Raw genomic sequence first — 24682 nt, forward strand, 5'->3', positions numbered from 1 at the left:
GAATGTTAATTTATTTGTAAAAACATTTAGACATCAAAGATAATTTTTAATACATATTTTTTTCATTTTTGAAATTATTGCAAAAATAAAATTGCTTTCCAGAGTTGCATCTTTATTAATAAAGTACATGTTATTATGAATTATCAGTGCGCGTCATCACAATTCACAAACTACGTAATTTTGTAACCATCTGTTTAAGTTACATATTCCGTGTTACCGTTAGTCACATAACAAACTATATTAAGAGAAATGATTGATCAGTTACTTGCAAGAGCTGACCCTATTTAGTCCCGGTAACCTTGTTATCGTGGCTTCATGTGCAGTATTACTATGTGTTATATAACATATAACAGCCGAGCGAATAATAGCCACCGGTGGCCGAAAGCACCTGGTATTCTGAGGACACGCTCAGGTCAAGGGCTATTTTTACCACAAAGCCCTCACGGATGACCATCTAAGCGTGAGAATCACTGACCACAGCTGCCTTGGACATTACCTAGGGTAATTTGAATACAGTTGCTCTCTGAACAGTCCCGGAGTTGCCACCATACAGCACTTTCAGGTCATGTGAGTTCATGGTACCACGTGACCAGGCTTGTAGTATACCGAGGCCTATATGTGCGGACATGTTACATAACTCACTATTTCCAGCATGACCTCGAGTGGCCGACACAAAACGAAGTCAAAATGATGTAACTGAAGTCCATCTCAAGGCTCGGTATGCACAAGACAATGTCCATCAACCGGCATAAGCTTGTGGCTCAGATAAACGTGAGTAGAGTTTTTTTCCACTGAGATATCCTTTGTGTCCATTGGACATGATCGACCTCCGCGATAGGCTGTGATCTCGGCTAGGGTCTGTTTCTGACCAAATACAACCCCAGTTTTATTCGGTATGTTATCCATATACTCAGATGAGCCTTTTTAAACATTTATTGGTTTCCGCAAGTGTCAGTGAGCTGCGATTGCATGAATTTACCGTAACCCGCTCATGGCCTATTTTTAGTATGGCCGCATATTGGGGTCACACAAGCTTGAGAGCTAGTGATAGACATTAGCGTGCGGGGCGCACACCAACCAGTAGTGCTTGGACATTCACCATGAATTGACTGTTGCTGAAGCCGAAGCTTCTTCGACATCTCTGCTTCATTGTGTGATTATATACATAAGTCAGCACACTGGCACTTTTAATTGCATAAAGTGCAGGACCACATATTTAGTTTGTTTATCATCACCTTACATAAGGCTTGGCTTCGAATTACGCAACCACTCAACTATGCTGGACTGGGGGTGTCTCCGACTTACGCAACACCATCGGTAAGTCAGTTAGCAGTACGGTCACCTTCTGAATGGTTGTTTTTTGAGGACGTTGTCCAGTTTCCGTACATTTAATCTCGATTGAAATGCCCGTTTTAAAGCGGAAAAACGCCAAACCACGTAAATTGGTTCCGGTTGACGTGGGGTATGTATAAATTATCCTCTGTTTATTTGATGTTGTAGGGTTGATGATTTCACAGGCCGTTCCTTTATTTGTTGTTTTGTTGATTTTCAGTTGTATTTATATTTTATTTTCATTATTTTTTCGGGTTTGATTTTTTTCGACATTTTCGTATTTAATGAACCTATACTCATATATGTATGTGAATCTGAACAATAATGTTTTTGATAGTGTTAATACGTAAAGAAATATTTTTGGTTGTGTTCATACAAACCGTTTGTAATTATGCCGATTACATTATCTTGTGATGATACCATCAGAACGTTTTTATCAACATAACAAAAAACCGCATGTTACGCAAGAGGCCTAGCGGGGTATAGAAAAGGGTGGGTACGAGAATGTTTCCGCTTGGCTGTTGACAACCATTGGTTGCTCGAACAGTGCGTGTATGTAACAGCTAAGGACCACATGTCGCATACTTTGCTAACAGGTACATGCCTTTCTCAGGGACACATGCGTGAGACGGATCACTACCTTCAACCGCTTTATTATTGACACATGTATATTCGAGAAACATATTCAACCATTGTTATTTAACACTTTTAAAGTTTTGTCTTTTTTAATGATTCTCGGTCACAGTCAAAGTTACCAACCGAAACGAAAACACATTTCTCTCTGGTAAAGTTGTATGTAAAACTGTCAACCTTTACAGTATTTGTATATGATAATATGTAAGAACATGTTGATATACTAGTTTTCTGTTAATAATGTAATGGAAATTAGTAATTGTTTGAATAATTGTGGTTTCGGGCGAACTTTAAGATGGTCCTGCGCACAAAGACACGACACATGCTTGTCAAGTGTAACTGATCCTTGTAAAAAACGTGTTGTGACCTACCGATGACCCCGAGCAACATCAGTCAAGAAGACACTGACGAAACTTCTTCATCGTGGTCACCACTCCCGCGCTTGCTTAAAGGTGGTTCCGGACTTAACAAAGTAAATGTTTTTCCGTACCTCACAACTCTGATATTCTGAATTCAATTTAAAGGCATATTCTTCATCAATGTTCAGATAGAAGGCGTGCGATGTATTCCACCACACCAAATGCCTCACCTGGGTCTTCAGTTGTAATGTGCAAGTTCTATTAATCCTTTGTTATAAAAACATAAAGATTGACATGATACACGATCGAGAAAATACTTTATTAAGACTAAAACTTGACAGATTGTTATGAAATACATCTGACCAAATAATATTGTGAGTCTAAAACTAGAGTACTGAATTGCTAGTAATGAAAAATATGAAAAAGAAATATACCAATAAATGACATGTCTATACAACAAAACACCTTTAGATTTGACGTTTTAAAGGAAATGATTAACTATCTGTAATGATTATGCTCTATGATAGTGGGCTGTTGCCTTGTCCTCATGTGGCTTATGGTTCATTGACAGAATTCTATCGACTAGCTGACACCCATCAATATGTGCACACGTTTTTCAAGTTCATGATTATGTGGAACTTCATTCACCTAAATAAAGGTGACCTGAAATGTATACCACCCATCCAATGTAGTCATCAAGCTTGTACGTGTTATTTTATCTTTCACTGTAAATTTCGAGTAAAACATTACCAAACATGTCATGACATGCGTGGTAAAACGCTCTAATACGCAATAGCCTTGGTTAACGTGGTGTGCTGGTCACAGCATGAAAGCTGATATTTGCTTGTTACGACAAGTGACACGCAAAAGATATTGGTTAACCTAACGATCAAACGCGTTCACACACTTACCTGTATATGTTACTTGAACAATGTGTATACAATTCATTCATCTTTGTGATGTATAAGGCACTTGAAGTTTAGGGAATTTGTCAACGGTCAGCTCTCAACACTATTTCGTTTGTAATTTCACATGTTGCTTGAATAACATGGTCACATGCCACGTGAATAGATTTGAATAGATGTAAATAGATTGGTTTTAGAACTTAATGTGGCGTACGAAAGTATGAATTCAGTTCGGACGCATTATGATTACATGACATGTTGATATTGATATTCACGATTGTAATAATTTAGTGCTGAAGCAGGGGGCACGGGTGGCCCAGTCGTCTAAGGCGCCGCGATTCGCTGTGCAGAGTTGCGTCCCCTGGACACGCCAGAAACCTATGATTGTGGGTTCGAATCCCGGTTCGCCCCGATTATGTTTCTAGGTTTGTCAGCACCATACCCGTGCTCGTGGGTTTCACCGAAGTGGTAAACGTCTGAGACCTGCATCACTTCGGGCTTTCCTCCCACATTAAGCTGACACGCCGTGATATAACTGGAATATTGTTAAAAGCGGCGTTAAACCCAACTCACTCACTCACTCACTAGTGCTGAAGCACCAGTATGATTCATTGCTGATGGTGTGCGTAAGACATAAGGGATGCCTTATCATCCTTACGCTGTGGTGTATGATGCTGATATGAAAGCAGTTACCCTCACAGGTAATCTATCTATTATCAATAAAGCGCAGAGAGGTAGCAAGGAGACAATTATACGAGCAATATCCATATCATGATCGAATGATGCTGTTCATGCTTTTGTAACCAGAGAAACACAGTGTGGGCACCACTCTATCTGGAGAAGCATTCAGTTTCTGGTTCTGACTATGAAGACCTTGAGGAAATGTAACCACGACAATCATGATACTATATTGTGAGTTCGTGAATAGCAATATGATTATTTATTTCATTTGGTTTTACGTTCATGTAACCTAGACATTCCAGCACGAATACGATACCTGTTCCATGACGAGATGAGTTAAAAGTTCCATACATTATTAAGCATGCCGTTTGGACATCTTTGTTTGCATTATCATTGTGCATGGTATATATGAATTATTTCTAGGTGTAATTTACATTATCAAACATATACTTCATAGATGACTTTAGTTCTGCAAAAAATGAGCGTGTTGGGAAACAAGTGAACATAGGATTAATATAGATGAGACGTCACTGCTACTCTCGTCTATGTTGATATATGCGTATCCTACTTTCTGTACAAAATAATCAACATTTCGATCTGTGGACGCTTATTACATAAAACGTTATACCTCATGAATTAACCATTCGTGTTAGTTATATGTGCAATGCTTTTTGATTTATTTGAATGATAAATGAAATACGCCCATCACTTTGAACACGTACCGCAGCGTTGCATTTCTCAGTTCCAGGAAGAAAATGAAACAATCACGATTTAATTCCTATCACATATGAAGGAAAATTGAATTACGATAGCCATTGTTTGTTGGGAATTATTTCTGAAGTTTCAATTTAAAATGGTCCAATCGCGTCGCAAGGTTGTACTTGTACCAGACGGTGCACACATATTCGCGTCCCAGCTTGGCTATTTTATCTCGTGTCGTGGCGTTATTAACAAAATATACTATGTCTATTGTGGTAATGACAAATGGAAACGCCACTTGATGAAGTTCTTGATTGCGTCAGTATTATTTAAAATATTCCTGATAACAACGTGACATATGTTTCAAATTGTTAAATAATCCATTTCAAACTTGTTTAACAATTTCACCCAACGTCTTCATGAATATAATTAGTATAAAAGAAAGGTATATACCCACGACATAACAATAGGAGAAATGACGAACTATTATGGTAAAAGGTACTGTTTTCGAATGAATGCATATCTTAACGTGCAAGGAAGACTGTTGGTTATTATATTCCGAATAACTTGCAGATTTTGTAGATTATCTTAGCCACGTGTAATACGTTATGTACATGTTAACACAGGCTGTGGTGGATGTATTCTTTACAAGAATATTCCTTGTTTGTTTGGAACACTTAGAAGTAGTAGTTGTTATCAGTTGGAACAATAGAAAGTATCCTACCGTGTATTGTGTAGTTTTAAGGAGGAGCTTCTGCATAGTGAAGACGTTTAAGACGAAGTTTGATGTTAACAAAGCCTAAATAAAGTAATGCTAACTTGTTGGCTCGAGGTGTATTTTCAGTTATCCACAATTTCCTTATATTTATTTTGCATACAATGTCTTGATATCTTATCTGTAACTCCGGTGCTTTTCAGTCACGATACAACAACAAACCAAGCAGGCATGAAATGAAAAACAGATGAAACATTTAGAAATGTACGTAGGTATAATCTGTATGTGGCGCCATTGCAGGTTCATTCAGTGTAATGTTCGTATGATTTGGTAGTGTGATGCAATATTAGGATGGGCCAGGATGGGATATTATGTGTTACAAAAGAATAAAACAGTTCAACTAGTACATATGCACAGAGCTGTTTGGATATATATACAATTTTCGTATGATTCAGTCAATATCTACCGCACAACTGGCAACATGTGGCCAGCTCATTACGACCACTTGGTGATAGATAAACGAAACCTCATACATAATTAATTGAGGGATAAATCATGTCACACGTTTTGGCACCATCTAATTCATCACTTGAAAATAAGATCAAGTAAGAAAAGCGTCAAACACATATGTCACAGAGCTAAGGGGTTAACTAAATTAATCAATAACTACCATTTGATTCGCGGTATTCCAGCTACGGGATTATCGATTTCTCCTACAAATCTCCTTTTAAGAGCAAAGTCCGATGATCAACGTTATACTTCCATTACTAGAATGAGTATTTATGGAACCGTTTTTTGTGTGTTATTTTTACAACTATTATACAACTTAAATCTCTTATACTGGTGGATTAGGATGTCTTTGTTTGCTTGTTTGTTGTTTAACGCCGCACTCGGCAATATTCCAGCTCTATGACGGCGGTATGTAAATAATCGAGTTTAGACCAGACAATCCAGTGATTGACATCATGAGCATCGAGCCATGCAATTGGGATACAGTGACATGCGTCAACCAAGTCAGCGAGCCTGACCACCCGATCCCGTTAGTCGATTCAAACGACAAGCATAGTCGCCTTATACGGCACGGCACGCATGGGTTGCTGAAGACCTGTTCTACCCCGGATCGTCACGGGTGATTAAGATATGTTTACAAGTCTTCACGGTCAGTAAACTGAAGGGCATTATTAAGAGTTGTGGTGGCAAGGGTTCCATAGTACTAAAACGTGCTTACTCTATTAAAAGGAACATTATCATCATTATGTACTGTCACAAATCATTTGTTATTTCTATCTAAAAACAACAACTGTACCACCAAAAATAGAAATAACTGTGACCAAATAAATAAAATTTCAATAGATTATGTTGCTCTTACATACGTATGCGTGCACCAGTGACGATGTTGTGTCACCGCGTATTCGAACCTCTCCCACGGTTACGCACGCCGACTTTTTATTGTATAGTCCTTTTTATCAGTGTTCAACTTAACATTACTGAAGCAACAGGGCCTCTCACGCGGAAAGATCTGTAGTTTCCCAGGTGTATCACCCAGTAAATGAAATCGCAGCAGTTTCATGTTGCATAAATCGGTGGAGTGAAACCGACGCAACAGGGAATCGCCATCGACTAATCTTTCAGGTTGTCTCCGGTTGTAATTACACGAAACATCGCGTAGGTTCTGCTCTTAACACGATGAAGACAATCATATGCATAGCAGACAGACAGACAGATATTTTATTTTCGTCTCACCGCTGTACATTTAAAAAAAAAACTTACATAAAATAAGCGTTTGTACATAAATATACTAAATCAGCGCCACTCATATAAAGTTATGAGAGACGATACACAGACTGAATGATATGTACAGATAAACACGTTTTATCCATATAGCTTTCTGCGTTGTAATATTAAAAAAGCAGATTTTGGACACACGATATCTCATTGTTTGACAGGTTTATAAAGTTGGACATTTTTTGCTGTTATATCCGTAAATAATGTAGACCGTAGATCATCGTATAGTGGACATTTTAGCTGTTATATCCGTAAATAATGTAGACCGTAGATCATCGTATAGTGGACATTTTAGCTGTTATATCCGTAAATAATGTAGACCATAGATCATCGTATAGTGGACATTTTAGCTGTTATATCCGTAAATAATGTAGACCGTAGATCATCGTATAGTGGACATTTTAGCTGTTATATCCGTAAATAATGTAGACCGTAGATCATCGTATAGTGGACATTGGAATAAAACATGTTTTTCATCTTCAAGATGATCATTACAATTAAAGCACACTCTGTCTTCAACCTTTAAATTAATATATCTGCCTGTTTCGATTCTGAAAGGTGCAATACCACATCTAAAATTTGTAAAGGCAGATCTGTAACCCCGGGGCATATAGCTCTTGACATAGTTTTCCCTATAGCATATATCTGATAAAGTTAACACCACTTTACGGGTTAACCGAGCTGCTGATCGAAGGGCTTACATTCAGGGCAAATGCGCATAACTATGCACTATCACAACTTGAATTTATTTAAATGTGAAGAATATTCTCATCAAAGTTAAATCAAATTCGTCTCCACTTATTCAAGTTTAAACACGCAATATCCGAAATGTGGTGATTTCATTGCATGTATTATTTCCTTCCTGGACGAAAATATTCATCTCGGTTCAATAACCGATTGCGTACACAGTGCAGTGAACGCTGTTGAAATTGGTAATTGTACATTGATGGATGCTCGTAAAGTATTATTGCGAGCGAACAGCTGTGACATAACACTCTGTTCATAGCAGGAGTCGTAAAATATTATGGTAATACATAAAAACGTAACTTGGCTTAGGACAATAGCGATCGTCACATGTTGTCTGGATATGATATCTTTTCATGTATTATTATTATCACGTATTAATCTCCTGTGGCAGGTGAGGTGCTTAAGACCCGTGAAGGTCCGGGGTAGAGTAGGTCTTCAGCAACCCATGCTTGCCGTAAAAAGCGACTATGCTTGTCGTAAGAGGCGACTAACGGGATCGGGTAGTCAGGCTCGCTGACTTGGTTGATGCATGTCTTCGTATCCCAACTGTGTGGATCGATGCTCATGATGTCAATCACTGGATTGTCTGGTCCATAATCGATTATTTACATACCGCCGTCATATAGCTGGAATATTGCTGAGTGCGGCGTTAAATAACAAACAAACAGACAGGTGCTAAAGAATATTCCCCTGTAGGCGTATCAGGATCCTGGGTTCGAATTCAATATATTCTCTGATTAGGATCCCTGGTTGTCAGCATCATAGCCGTGCTTCTTGATTTCATCAAAGTGGTAATAACGTCGAAGACTTGATCAGGTGCATCACCACATGATATGACTGAACTACTGATCAGAGCGGTTCTCAGGCAACGCACACGATCAATATTACAAAGAAATGTAGAAATAAATGCTTTTCCGGAAGGGTATGTCATGGGAAGATGTACAAATGTCCCTAATGCGTTATGATACATATAATGCAGTATTTTACTTTTTACTTAGTTTATTATATTGAATATGCTTATTATGTTTTGTCATATACAATGCACAGATGCTGTTATTTTACTTGTCAAGCTGTTGCAGTCCATTAGCATTGTGGAATAATACCATCCTCTGCATCGACTGCCTGAGCGTGGGTGTTAAATGATATTCCTTGTGTTGCTTGAATTTGTACAATACTTCAGTGAGAACCCGGGCGATAACCTCAAAAGAATACTTTTTTCGAATTATATTCTATACATGACACATCGTTCCGTGATGATGGCTTCGTTGCTTTTAGTACTACTACTAAGAATTCAATTAACCTTGTTATGCAAGAACCTATATTGCGACGATAAGGATAAGGTTATGGTTATCATACAGACTATCCCACCACAACTGAATGACTGGAGTTTGAACGGGTTTTGTCCTTATAACAATGGACCCTAAACATAGGGAATCGAACTCAGCTCTCGGCGTGACTTGGGAACGCTTTATCGATTTCACACGATGAAGATTTCACACCGCCAACTAATGAGCATTTGGCCCAGTGTTCGTTATGTTAACATAGACGTTCACACGTTGTGACTTCATCTCATTTCAAAGTTTGAATATTTGTTTCTTTGCTTGCTTGTTTTTTATCGCAGCAATATTACAGCCTAATTACGGCGGTATATAATTAATGGAGTCTGGACAAGACAGTCCAGTGATTGGCATCATGAGCATCGATCTACGCAATTTGGAGACGATGACATGCATCAACCAAGTCAGCAGGCCTGACGCCCCAATCCCGTTAGTGGCCTCATTTCATTGTATCTCAAGGTGTATTATGCACATGCTTCTGTTGGCGTCTCTATACAAAATTTGAAAATATTGCTCAAGTGGTAAAGTAGAGCTATGTACGCTGATACACGAGTGCTGAAAGTTCAGTTACAAGATGTTGACAGTTGATTAATGCATTTTGACTTTATAACGGGCTGTAAACATTATATGCAGAAGCCAATACTCAGACCTCATTCAAACCATGCTTCTGTCACTTTCAAGTCATATCATGGACGACAAGTCTGTATTTACCCTTTGAATTAACCTTCTATGTCCCCATGTTTGGATCGCACCTTTGACTAATTACCGTCATCTTAGTTCACTCTCTGCGCACATCGACCAGTATGTCTACCGGTAGACTGTTTTACTGCGTGAAATATACAGTGTACATTAATATATATCTATATACTATGCATATATTTTAAGAACTGTCCATTTTATTACGGTCATAGATACGGTTATGGATAAATATGCACATCATATTAATAACAAGAAAACAGTGTAGTTGGAAAACAGATATTCAAAATTATCACTCAATTTTGAAGGCACCTATATATGTGTGGGCACTATGTTGGATTTTCTATATATATTTAATTTATATATTTAGTAACTAATGATTAGGTCAACTTAAATTTTGAAGAATTCGCTGTCTAATAATGTTTCATGCACACTTCTTATTTTCTATTTCCTAATTCTGAGAAATTTACGTTCAACACTTTAACAAAGACTGAGTAAGTATAGTTTTCGCTGCTTTTTGCAATATTGCAACAATATCACGTAGGGGGACAGATCAAGGTTGACTGGGGTCAAACAACGTGTATATAACGTCAAAGAAGCATGAGGGGTGGCTATCGTGTACTTAAATATAACCCGTGATGTTATTGTTAATTGCCACATAAACATAGGCTCACGCTAAGCATGGTCAGGTCGGCTTTACCGCAGCACTGTGGAACCCTGGTGTGATAATCTTCTAAGTGCATATTATGATCACCTGCGATACGTGTACCTAAAATGCTGACTGTATATGACAGTGCGAATGTCAGTTAACGTCAGCCACAGGTGGCAATGATTTCCTTGTTGGATAATTAGTATTCTGCCAACTCGTACGCTTACCGATCCAACACTAACGTATTCGCATTTACAAAATGTATATGATCAACTACGGCATTTGAATATTGATGACTGGTTTCTATCGTGTGTACTATCATGCTTCGGTAAAGTGGGTATATAGCATTTTCATTCATATATTAATTAAACTACTGCTATCTATTATAAATGATATGTATTGACCTCGCTTCATGAACATTGTAGACTCTATATCTGCTGAATTATTCATGTTATAAAACGTGCAGTGTTTTTGTTGTGAACCTATTTAACCACGAACAAACGCATTGGTTGTAATTGTGCTGCTCCTTCTGCTGTGTTTAATCCTCTGTAACATGTCGTGATATATAACCCATCCTGTTTCTGTGGCAAATTTGAAATTCCTTTCACGAAAACATGGGAGATCTGCGCAGTTGAATTATTCCCACCAACAAAGCAATACTTATTTTCACACATGGAAAAGGATTATTCACCTGTAAACCTTTTCAACCAGTTTTGTGATTTCTCACGATCAATGTTGGCTAACATGTCCGCGTGTAACACTGTGAGTTTTGTCGATTGCTCATCTATTGCAATGGTACTCAGGAATGCCACAGACGAGCTTTGAAGTCACGCGTTTGCTATGAAGTCATATTATTCGCGGTTGCTCAATTATTATCTTTTTAATCTTATCTTGTGCCCCTAAAAACGCACTTTACTTATTGTGAGTTTCGTTTCAATTTCCTATGTGTCTTAATTCTTGTGTTCGATGAGTCATATAATCGTATACCAAAGACGTCTTGAACAAAATAGCTAGGCCATTTACATAGCTGAACCAAACCCCAGGGAGCAAAGAGTGTTAATATTTTAAGCAAATTTAAAGTGTTTTTGGAATCAAGGCTTGTTATCGGGAAAAGGAAGCGCGCGTTTTATTAAATTCTCTAACACTAGGAAGAAGTTGCAGTGTGTTTTGTTGTCTCCTCCTAATTAGACATGAGGGATATCGTCCTCCCTCTCTGTGTCGGATTCAGAAGCCATCTATTATTGTGAGATAACAGATCGATCCTTTTGTGTAGATTTGTGTCTAACCACCCCAAGAACATACCGTGGGGTTGGGTGTGGTGTATCTCTTTGTTTGTTAATCCAGATACATGATGTCAGATTATCTTTGGACAACTTTGTTATTGCCGGTGACCGTTCACCCGTGATCTTTGGACTTCGGGTATATCCTGACACGGCAAATGTATGGGTGGAAACAGTATATTTATATCCCATGAAGTGTTTCGCTTATAATGAATAACGATACCCTTAACATTATTTGCAGCAATCTTTGGTCATTTTGACACAAAATAGAATTTCTGACAGTCTGCTAGTCCATCTTTCATAAACCTTTCCATTCCATAATGATATGTATGTTCATCCCATGTTAATAAAAGCGACCTAACCTTTTCCATATTCATACGAAATCTCTGCTAAAAGCAGAGTCGATTGTACGATTCCCACAATAACATGAGCATGTGTTTACGAATCACAAAGCTAAGATTTGCTTATGCTATTTGTGATTATTATGTCGATCTAGTTATCACTGTTTACTTTTTCCTTCCATTGATAACTAGTTTGTGATGTTATGTTTTAAATCTCAAAATGTTACAAAACAAGTTTCTTTTCTAATACGTAAAGGATAAATCCACAGTGTAACAGTGTAACAGTGCATATTTGCTGTCAAAATGAAGGTTAAAAAGAAGATGATGATTGTTATTGAAGTTTCGCGCATTGAACAGCATAAAGGTTACTAGTTACATCGGGTATGTACACAGCCTTTCCAATATGACCCATGAAACACTAACTTCTTTAAAACAAATAAAACATGTATAGATAACAAGGACACACTAAAAAAAATTAAAAACAATGAATTAAATCATGAATACAAGCACACCCATTCATACAACTCCAACTCCACGTGTCTTTAGTATTAAGTATGAACATAAAGTTCAGATAGAGGCAGATTATAGGAACACCTAATCAGCTCGACTGCGATAACAATCACCATTCATATCCGTCGGATTAACAGGCGGTTTCACACAACGGTGAACTAAGCTGTCTGTGTTTACGTTAACGCTAATATCCTAAGTGTTATTGCAGATTGGCATTGGTAGTTACGATTCTACAACAACTGTTAGAAGGTGTTGGAATAAGATCAACTAAATTAGCACCTTGTTTGTACAGACAAATCAAGTATATCACATTGCAATAAGAGAGTGTATGTGTATATTGTGACATATTTCATAGACGTTTCTGATGAATACATAGGCCGTGTGTACGTGATCTAGACTACCAGTTGTCAGACTTCCATGGTTGTGGAAGCCTCGGTGGCTGAGTGGGTTAGATCGCTGACATTGTGTGTTGGCGGTAAGGGGCCTTACTCTGGCAGTGCGGGTCCGAATCCTACCCCCCCCCCCCCCAAAAGAGTAAATAGTAAAAATTTTTTTTACAAAAAATACGAGAATCTGTACTTTACCAAGGAAGCGTTACTCCAAATATAACATTTGTTACATTTGACCACTTTCTAAATGGCATTGTGTGGGTGTGTGTCGGTAGGTTGGTTGGTTGGTGTGTGTGTGTGTGTGTGTGTGTGTGTGTGTGTGTGTGTGTGTGTGTGTGTGTGTGTGTGTGTGTGTGTGTGTGTGTGTGTTGGCTATGATGAAGCAATTGTTTTTAACATACAGTGAACACGTAAACGTTGTGATACATTGACTACAATATTGGCGAGTACACACATCTAGATGGACTTCAATATAGAATAGTGTGAACATCGAAGAAAACAGCCTTTTGGATATCTGTCGAAAAGACGTGCCCTAATGCCCCTACAGATATACAGTAAAATACGGTTATCACGAACTCAAAGGGACAACTAATTTTACTTCCTTATAACCGACGTACGTTATAAGCATATGCACATCAAATATACAGCAAATGAACGGGACCAAGAAATAGTTCGTTACATCCGTCAGTTCGTTGTAAGCGTGTTCGTTATAAACGTAGTTATACCATTTAAACATAATCGAGTATAAACAGACCTTTATGTAAGACGAAACGAATGAAATGTTTATGTTGTTGAAGCGTTTAAATGTTCACGACTTAGATTGGTATGGTTCCTCTTTTGGCACAGTTCAATATAACTCAATCCGTGCGCACTTTAAAGGCGCAATGCGTCACGCACTAAGAACCATACACGCATACTGGACATCTCCACGTCAAATGGAGGTCAGGTACGTCGTAAACAAAAGTTCTAGATATGCGCATATCTGTGTTTCCTGTGAGGTGTTGTAAACAACTTTGCGCAAGTGAATACGTGTTATTGAATAAATGTCACCATGTTACAGCTGTCGCAAGGTAAGCACATATGCCGGTTTATGACGTGGCAAACCCACACGCTAACGTATGCGCAACACTATTACAGGGGGTCAGCGGACCAGCGTGCACTCGATTTTCATTCTCAACTAGAAGGGTAACAGTAACATCTCACCCTACAGGGTACCCATTCACTACTGGGTGAATAAAGTTCTATTTCGAACAAAGTCACTTGACTGGTGTAGGACTGTGCCGAAAGCCTAGTAACGTTCAGGAGCCACGCCCCCGAACATGGCCACCTAACCAAGGAGTCTCCGCGACCAAGGTTGCTTAATTTCACCTGATTTGTGACCTGTGCGCTCTACACAGACCACATTGACCCACGTTGACCCACGTGTATACTCGAATCCGGTCCACGGAAGCTAGTGGTCAAAAGCACGACGACGTTGTAGATGACACACAATCATACGCTGTGGCCATCTCCATATCAGTCAGCACTTCTCGATAGGATAAGATACTGGGGTCTGTGGTACTAGATGTAACATCTGTATCTGTCAATAGTGTACTTGATGCACCACGACTTATACGTGTACACTATATGTTTGATTTGAAAAAAAAACCCGTTTACTTTTTGTTTCATGATAATTATGTGTGTGCTCTCACCCATAAGCTACGAGGGCTATGTAAAACAGATGATTTTTGTCTTGGTAGAGGATACAAACCGAACAGAAACTTTATTCATCAGGTATTGTAAAATACGAATAATTTATTCAGTATTGCTATGATTTGTATGTGTACATCTTTGTATTCATATGGATACATCCAAAAACAAATACTATGGAATCCAATTCTACATATGCTTACAATGTAATATACATGTCATGACAGTTGCATATGTTATGCAAAACAATATTATAGGCAAGGATTTTGTACGTTCGAGAAATTGGAAATGTACATTACCTTATAACTTTGATAAAGACTTTAGATTTCTCCATGAATTCATGTACACGATGAAACATTTACAAATTGAATTTTCCCGAGTTATTTCTGTCTTCATTTAGAATAGTTTGTTGTCTCTTTTCCCTGAAGCTTTTTAAAAAATAACCGGTCAACGAAATAAATCCAAAAACATTGTATTGGAACAGGCCAAATTGATTATTTATTTATTGACTTTATTATGTAAAGAAATGGCCAATACTATCCACAGCGTAATGGGTTTATGTAACGCTGAACCATACAGTATTGCCTCATAAGGGGGCTTGATACGTTGCCAAGTACTCCGCAACGCTTACACTGTGACATAAAAACCCAGAACAGGTCGTCGTGACCTCATTTGACGTAAACACTTTGAGTCACAGTGCATAAGAGAGGGGTCAAAGTGAGGGGGTGAATGCCCAAACTGGCATTAATACTATTTAAGTAATGTGCCGCATCTCATGTAGCCTCTTGTTTAATTCTTACGTTTTCACTTTTTTATATCACTACAAAGCGTCAGTTTTTAGTGCCTGACGTTTTAATGGGCTTCTAAGGGACTTCTTGAGGCATATTTTTTTACCGGTGTAGGCCCTCAGTGTAGCATTATGGAACAGCACGATGTCCTTCACCTTGGTAGCTGTGCTAGGTCGATCGATGGGAGTGTGTAATAGCCGCTCTGCCCAGCAAGCAAGGAAGCGGAGAATAACGTTTTACGAACAATAACAAACATCAGTTAACGATCGGTGCTTCAGTGACACGGAGTTTGAACGATGTACATACTTTTAATAGTTAATGCAATGGACTCTATAGCTTTTGGACATATATTTACATTATTTACACGCCTACCGATGAATCAATGGATGTTGAATGCAAATAGTATGAAAGACGTCATCTGACAGAGGTATCTGTATTGTGAGCAAATAGCTGTTGTGCTGCTAAGAATTGTCGGCCCAGTTCTGATTCCGGATCAGTTGATGCAAATGTCGTGAAACAACATTTTTACATACTCATCTTGTCATATGTACCTCACAATATTATCACTGGATGCTGAATAAGCGCCATCAAATCAGTATCACCATTGTGTTGTATTGGGTGGCATCTCATTTGTTGTTTATCCTCCGGGTTGTCTTTTGTTTGGTATTAGCGATTTTCAAACAATAGGAATCATTCTTAATGACTACACAACTGACATATATGAATATCACAATGGAAAATCTGGTGTACAGCTTTTTTTGTAACAGATGTTGAGGGTAGTTTTCTGTTTTCTTCATGACAATATGTTGCAGTGACACGTTGACGATAGCAGCGCGGCCTTCACATATGTACATTCATCACTGTGTGACAACATTAGAAAAACAAATGGCTCCAGGGAAAAGTAATAATGTGATTGTGTTCAATGTGTCCCTCACCGTTGACATCACTCATTGTTTTAGTGCCTCACACTCAGTGGCTATGAAATAGACGCGAATACAGCGAATACAAATCATCCACACAGTGTAGACCCTGAACACCAATATGAGCGAGGTTCCCACAAGGGGTCTATTTCTATATCGAATTACGACCGGAAACCCATTGAGAATACAGTGGGATATCAATGTTGTCTGTATTTGTGCTGATTTTCAACCGACACCACAATTGCTCATACCGATACTACGAATTACCCAAAGTAACATCTTATTCGACAATACAACATGTGTCATATCTTCAGCATAAATTGAGAGTGTCCGTAATTTCGATGCAGTATTTGTTGAATAATAAATCGCTACCCAGAATCTTTTTGCAACATCCAATCACTTTTTCTGTTATGTACATTGATATAAGCATAAGTTGTGTTTTTACGTCTTACAGGTTTGCTTTCGTATTTTCAGGTTTGGGCCTTTTCGTGAAAGAAAGCTGGTTGAACTGGGGTTGATGATGTACACGGAGGGTGAAGACCGTGACAAGCAACCAAGAATGTCTACCTCACCTTCAGAACAAGACTTCAGTGTTAATAACATGAATACGGATGACACGGCTACCTCACAATACAATGGTCGATGTTTACCTCATATGTCAAGCATGCACCATAATGATCAGAATAGGTCAGAAGATTACTTGTCGAGTTCACCTGGGAGTCCTGGTACGGACAAATCGTATATACCTTCAAGGAAACAGAGAGAGTTCATTCCGGAAAATAGGAAAGACAACTGCTATTGGGAGAAACGTCGGAAAAACAACGAGGCTGCTCGCCGATCTCGAGAGAAACGCCGTCTGCACGATTTTGCACTCGAAAACAAGATATGTGACCTTAATGATGAGAACCGTATACTCAGGAAGGAACTCATTGCAGTTAAAAAGAAGTTCGGAGTTCCCCTGGACAAATGTTTCACCTTCTCGGATGACGAACAATCCGATACCTCGGTAACGTCTGCTTCTCAACCAGGAATGGCTCCTCTCGCACGACCCGGAGAAACTGTAACAACAAAAACTCATGTTCCCCATCCTGACGTTCTGAGTCAAGCAACCATATATACCTCGCCCCCACCTTTGCTTGCAGTTGCAGGGGCAGTTCCTATGTCTGTTCCTGTACAGGGTATACCATACACCAATGGTGCAGCGTTCCCTTACTACCTCATGCCATCGTCTGAAGCTCACAGTAGAATGAATCACGAAATGAACCCCTATAGAGCTAGGTCAGATGAACGAATGAATTCCGAGCCTCAAGATCCAGTCCCAGCATCATCACTAGCATCAAGACCAGCCTCCCTATATCACCAGGTTGCTGTGAAGAAGGAGCCTGGGGAGGAAAGAGACAGGCCTATTAATGCTTGTATCAGCGGTCCATCTTCTACTGCTCCCCAACAATCTCCAGAGATGCCGATCAGAGGGGAATATCATCATCATCTGCATGATCAAGATTCCCAACCTGACGCATGGATGGATTCCAACAGCAACAGCTACACAAGTGATGAAGCCATTGACGAACCTCTACAACTCACAGTCAACACGACTGGCAAAGATATGATGTTACCTAGCCGCATGCATTACTCTGCTGATTCCAGAAGCCCCCCAACAACATTACCTTTGAAGCTTAGACACAAAGAGTTCTACACTCCATCTAGCAATTCTTCACCATATTCCACGCATCCGTACATGGATGGCCTCGCTCAACTTTCGGAAATAGCACTGGCTCAAGCAAACCCGCTACCTCTTGTTAAGAAATCTCGCGACTACGGTTCCAGAATGTCACGACGAGCTTCGGTTTCCGGAGATATGGACCCTAAAATGCTTGATCCAAAATATCTCGAGAGACGGCGCCGCAACAACGAAGCTGCACGAAAATGTCGGGAAAACCGAAAGGCTTTAACAAGACTACGGGAAGCCAAGTCAGATTACCTCGAAGGAGAAAACAACAAGCTCAGGGATGAAATGGAGGGGTTGACAGAAGAAGTGAAACAGCTCAGGGATCTAATTGATAAGAAACAGGTGGAACATGAAATTAAACAACATCACCACACCACGGATCCGCCGGATACTTCATCAAGCTCCTAAACTACTCATATTCCACCAACACATTTCTTCCGCTTCAAGGTGGTTGTTACAATCCTGCCCGAGCACCATGAGCCGTTGTAACCAGCAACTCCTGTATGCACGCCCTTTCTGGTATGTGATCGTGTCTGTGTATTTTGAACTTGGACATGACTAACATGGTATACCCTCGAAAGCAAAAGGCCCGAGGTGCGTGTATCGACTTCTATCAGGAAGTACCTGGGAAGACATCAGTGCTAGGAAGGTGGTAATTTTCCATGTCGTCACACCCAGGGCCGTTATGCTCAACTTCACTGGCATTGTTATGAACTGTGAAGCTATGTAGAAGCTTGTGAACTTATGGAGTCCTCTGTTCCTGAAAACAGGGCTCCACAAATCAGGTCCCCGATTTCTCAGGAAAAAAGTGTTGCATCTACATTGTGCTTTGTAGTGTATGCACCTGTATGTTGCACTTCGATAATAACGGTATTTGATGAAGGGGTAATCTTAATATTCACTGACATTAACCTTCATTTTAAAGCACTGAGAAATATATTTATCGATAGATTTACACGTCTGTATTAATGATGGGTTGGGTCACTAGATTCATTGAGATCTTTTCTGTATTTTTGAAGAGTAGTTAGTGTAAACAGTTTATTATGCATTGCCCCTTCATCGTTGAGTGTGTCTTGCGCAATGTATCTGTATGATACAGCAGATGTTAGTTCACGTGATGTAAATGCACAAATATATTATGTATATGTTCATATGCCATAATTAATCATATTCGGGTAGATATTTCATCGCCAAAGTAAGCATTTGGAATCATTGTTTTAAAGTTGACGATTTATGAATGATATGGTATAATCAGGTACTACACCTGTTGTGTTGGTTATTTATTAATCAGGAACTAAACCCCCTCAAGAGGTAGCATACAATATGGATTCTAAATCTTTCAAATTGTAATGAAAATGGCCAAACTTGATATGTTTTTCTGACCGAAAATGTTTTTTCAAAACACGCCAATTATAAAACAAACACGCGGATGAAATCTCAGATCGAGCCATTTAAAGACTTATTTTGCTTCCTATTTCATACCAGGCATTGTTTGACCAAACACGGGTTACGTCTGTGCAACTATTACATAGACCTTTGTACAATATTTCTCGCGTATGGATAACTCAGGTTTCATATCTATATCTTGTGTCATGTTATGCGTAGATTTTGACTAATCCACAACTATGGGTTAATTTTGTTTCCTGTTTTATGTAATGTGTGTGTGTCGGATAATCTGATTATGATTGGGCAATTATATTGTGTTTCGTGTGCGTCACGTCCCATGTCGAAGTTTCAATAGTTGGGCATGAATATAAGAAACCTACTTAATATTCAAGGTGTCAGTACAAGCACAGGGAATATATTTCAGCATCTCTAATTATGAACAAGTGTCAATTGTTTCATCTTACAAATAGACGGTACAAAGGAGTGACGTTCCAATTTCAGTGAAACTTTGAATAATATTCATTCCTCTTTCCCCGATTCAATCGAATGAATCGCAGGCCGAGATGAATATTTTGTTTTGTTTTGATTCTTGTTGTTATGGTTTTCATATTAAAAACTACCTCATTTCACATACGAAATTGTTTACGGTCATGATGGGCATGACAGTCAGACAGTTTATTTTCAAAGACAAGCAATTGTTCTGAGTCAGCTTAGCGGTCTTCATAAGCAGATTCTATATGAAACGACGTCTCAAGTTGTCTGTAGTTTAAGGCATGGTTCATAATTAGGGAAAATGTTAGTAACAGCTTTTTGTTTTAGTCTGTTTTGAAGATTTTACCATATATAGATAAGTATTCTTATCGTAGCATTGCGAGCACGATGAATGTCCCAGAGATACATAAGTCATAATTTCAGTCAACGGGTATTTGTTCACAATTACCTAATTGATACATTGTAAGGTAGTATTAAGTTCTGTTTTGCAACCATAATGATTAGTAGAGAAGAGTAGTTCATGAAATAATAATTCTAGATGACATTATGTGGAGTTATATATTCCTATTTCAGTTTCTTCATTAAATTAAACTTAGTTTATGGTATTTATGAGAGAGAAACACTGTGTCTACTCGACCAATCCGATTGCATGTACAAAGTTAGTCTGGCACTAATATCGTAGGATTATTCATTAAAAATGTTACAAATATACCTTCTTAGATATAAACTGCTAACAAGCTGAAATATTGATTACCCCACAACTTCCCTGCACATTTCATAGCCCAAACGTGTTTGTGTTTCTTCGATGTATGTTTTCACTCTTCAGGCCAGACACTTTGTCATTCGTGGTTCTCAACCGCTGTCATTTACATTGACTGTATATCATGTTTATGTCGATTTGGTATTGTCATTCATAGTTTCAAACTATCTTGATTCTTAAAACAAATATTTAGATATTAAGCCACGGTAACATGTCATGTTAAATATAGGATGGGTGAGAAAGCAATTACTTAAATATTAAGCCACGGTAATATGTCATGTTAAAGATGGGATGGATGAGAAAGCAAATACTTAAATATTTAGCCACGGTAACATGTCATGTTAAAGATGGGATGGATGAGAAAGCAAATATTTAAATATTAAGCCACGGTAACATGTCATGTTAAAGATGGGATGGATGAGAAAGCAAATATTTAAATTTTAAGCCACGGTAACATGTCATGTTAAAGATAGGATGGTTGAGAATCAAAGATGGCCAACTTGTACATAGCAAGCACATTACTTCACTTTATTATTTTTACCTCTCTACAACTGACTCCATTTGGGGTACTCCTGGCAAACGTGGTGCAGATTTATACATAGTTATGCCTCCTTAAAACATATGTTTTGTTATTTGTGATGTCTCCCTTTCCAGATATTGTTGAATTTGATATTTAAGAAAGAAACATTTAGCTTGTTTTATATGGAGTAACTATCCATGCTTAAATTTCAATCTGATTTTATCCCATTCGATCATAATCATTACGAGACATTTATGTCTATTTATTCACGATTAAGCAGGAAACTGGACCAACTGAAAAAAACTGGAATTTTTATTATCCATTACCTTTATTCAGCTGCCCTAACACTGTATTTCATAAATCCCTTACCAGGAAAATGCTATCACGTTTTTGTTCAAGATATTTATTCCTGGTTGTTTCAGTTTACGGTTTCGTTTGAATATAGACGTGTTTCTCTGTTTTCTGGTAAACATTTTCCCGTTTTGTGCATGTCCACGTGCATGCCTTTATGAACGACTCAACACAGGCTGCCTTGCGGGTTTCCAAGTGCTGTTGTTGAATAAGTGGACGACCTACAAACGGGTTTTGTGCTTTTAGCGTATGCATACGTACCATCTGTATTATTAAGGTTTTGGGTTATCGTTGCCTTAATTTGCATTTTAAGTGCTGTTTCATTTTTACTCTGGTGCCATAGATCGCGTCATCTCTTAGTGCCTGGATGGAAGCGTGCATCTTCTTCCAAGTTAAAATTCCAAGTGTCATATTATTTTGTTTCATATGACATCTCACTTAGTGAGATTTATCATTTTTCTAACATAATCGGAAAAGTAAGGTAGTGCCATATTGTGGATCTAAACATCATGTTGCGTGTGGCATGTGACGATTGCGGTAACTGTTTTACAAATGTATGTTTCTTTTTTAAAACAAGTGCTATAATTATATTAATATTCGTTGAAATTATCATCCGGAATTGTCGTCATACATTCTTCTGGAGTATTATGAGTCGAAATGTAGTGTCTTAGAGCATTTTGTTCTGCGGACCTGGAGAATGGTAAGGCGAAGTATTTCTTAATGTTACTGTTTTTTCATCCAAGGTTATAGTACTATGCTTGTGACACATTCTGATTGTTTATGTTTTTAGCTTAACTATAGAGTTATTCAGTGTTCCTTTTACAAAGAAATCCAAACTTATTATATTATTTTTAAAAGAATAATATACCCCAAATAATATAATGTTTTAATAATCACATTTTAAGCACAAATTACAATAGAAACTACCGATGCTTGACAATTACTAAGACAACGTATGATAGCAAATTTAATGTCAAGGTCGTAATATAACAGTCAGCTTTGAAACACATGCTTGCATAGTTGTAGTCAGATGTTTTAAGTCTTTTGTCATAGAATTGATCTAATGCGTTTGCCTGATCTACATTCATATTTGATATGCATGTATGTCGTGATTTGTGTAATTAGGTTAAGCTAGACGTGTGTGATTTATTACATCTCTAGTAGAATGTAGTTTCTGTAGTCATGGTTTATTTCTTTAAAGTCAAAGTAGACTAAATGTGTATAATCATCTACAAAACGGGTTCATATGTGAATAAGACGTGCTCTCTGTTCAGAATTTGCCATATTTTGATAGGTATGTTACATGGATTTACAGAAAAGGTGGATTTCCTCTTAGGAAATTGAGTGGAAAATTTCTGGAATCATATAACTTTTCAGGTTGCCGCCTTTTCCCCACTGTTTTCATTTCATTGGAAATTCATATGTTCATGCTGTGTTATCAATATTATGTATTTGTGAGACGGGTAATCTTGCTATTAACTAAACTATTTGTTAAATATTGATATTATTGACATTGTGTAACACAAATCACCTCATAGGTTTGTTTCAGCAAATCGGTCTAATTTATTAAAAAAACTATTTCATTCCAATGTTAGCGAACACCGTTATCTTGGACATTTAAAGTAGTGTTGGCGACCAGCTGATGTCAGGGACGACCTTTCGCGGCAGTGTACCAATTATCGTAGATAATTCATACATTTATGTTTGTATATAACTTGTAAAACATGTAAGTTTAGCCTGGTGTGTATTGAGCACATGGGGTTTGCCTGTCTAAGCCCATCCCTTTCAGGGAGCTATGTCTTCTATCTACCTCGAGTACTAATACACTTCACATGCGTTTACCCATCTCATCATTTGGTCGCGCAAATAAAATATTTTTGTCGTCCACGTGTCTCTCCTGTGGTTATTTATTACTGGGTTCGCAGGGTAGAAATGTGATCAAAGAGTTCGTTGCACGCCGAAGACTCGGATTCTATTCCCCATTTGGGTGCAATGTGTGAATCTCATTTTGGTCCCCCGTGAGTGAGTGAATGAGTGAGTGAGTGAGCGAGCGAGCGAGAGCGTGTGAGCGAGTGAGCGAGCGAGAGAGCGTGTGAGTGAGTGAGTGAGTGAGTGAGTGAGCGAGTAAACCAGAGGTGTTTGTTTGACTGCAGTATCTTGCACAATGCCCCACGCTGAGCAACAGATGTTCATCTGGTTATGAAACCTTTCACGGATTGTTCACTGCTGTGGCCAGTCTTAATTCAAAGGGCACCAACACCCGCCTTGGAAATGTTTGTGTCTGCTGTAGCACGGACACCGAGGTTTGTATATATTTGGGATAACCTAGCGGCATGGTCGATGGTTGACACCATCTTGTACAATGTCATATTGCGTCCCTGGGAAGGATATTTAATTATCCGACAAGTTTCTCGGCTAAGAAACTAATTCACCGATCGATAATTAAGATAAATACGCGATCTTGACTGATATATAACAAGGTTACCAAGGATACGTTAGATAACTGAAAACGAGTATTTTATCGCAGGATAAAGTACTGTCGGTGCCTTTGATCTTTTAGCGAAGCATCTTAGAATGGAGGTCACAGCGACTCCCACACCGTGTACGCCATGATGTAACTGAAATATTGTTCAAAGCGGCGTAAAATACAACTCGCTCACCCATGCATTATGTACCAATAACATAATTGTATAGCTCACCTGAAGTAAAAGGTTACTTAGACTGCATTAATTTACATTTGTAGTAAATGAACTAGGTTTGAAATTAATCTTTATGTATATTATTTTTACTGAATGGCATCTACGCGGCAGCGACTACTATCTTCAATTACAGTACAACAGCTGTTGCTGAACATTTCCAGTCATTTATCCACCAATAAATTGTCAGAGAAGCAAGAACACATATGTGAACACCACACACATTTATTTGTCTCTGAACGTGTCAGAAAACCTGGAAGCATTAATGCGAACACCCGGTATTACCAGTTATT

At 38.4% G+C, this 24682-nt stretch overlaps 1 protein-coding gene across 3 annotated transcripts; it reads left to right on the forward strand.

The window, feature by feature from the left end:
* Nucleotides 1–347: 347 nt before the first annotated feature.
* Nucleotides 348–23580, forward strand: LOC124140816. 3 transcript variants are annotated; one of them, XM_046508608.2, is made up of 2 exons: nt 348–771; nt 16930–23580. In XM_046508608.2, the coding sequence occupies exon 2, from the start codon at nt 16973–16975 to the stop codon at nt 18590–18592; it is 1620 nt and encodes a 539-aa protein (XP_046364564.1). In that variant the 5' UTR covers nt 348–771; nt 16930–16972; the 3' UTR covers nt 18593–23580. The 3 variants fall into 3 exon arrangements, with proteins under 3 accessions (XP_046364564.1, XP_046364557.1, XP_046364549.1); XM_046508601.2 differs by lacking the exon at nt 348–771 and adding an exon at nt 987–1317; XM_046508593.2 differs by lacking the exon at nt 348–771 and adding an exon at nt 1326–1462.
* The last annotated feature ends 1102 nt before the right edge of the window (nt 23581–24682 follow it).

Source organism: Haliotis rufescens, unplaced genomic scaffold (genome assembly GCF_023055435.1).
Source record: "Haliotis rufescens isolate VD_foot unplaced genomic scaffold, xgHalRufe1.0.p SCAF_2, whole genome shotgun sequence".
NCBI lineage: Eukaryota > Metazoa > Mollusca > Gastropoda > Lepetellida > Haliotidae > Haliotis > Haliotis rufescens.

Bases quoted from the DNA above. Each gene is read 5' to 3' on its own strand.
- LOC124140816 (XM_046508593.2), top strand. From the start codon at position 1,404: ATGCCCGTTTTAAAGCGGAAAAACGCCAAACCACGTAAATTGGTTCCG. The intron at 1,463-16,929 runs GTATGTATAAAT...TCGTATTTTCAG, and splicing joins TTGGTTCCGGTTGACGTGGG to GTTTGGGCCTTTTCGTGAAA.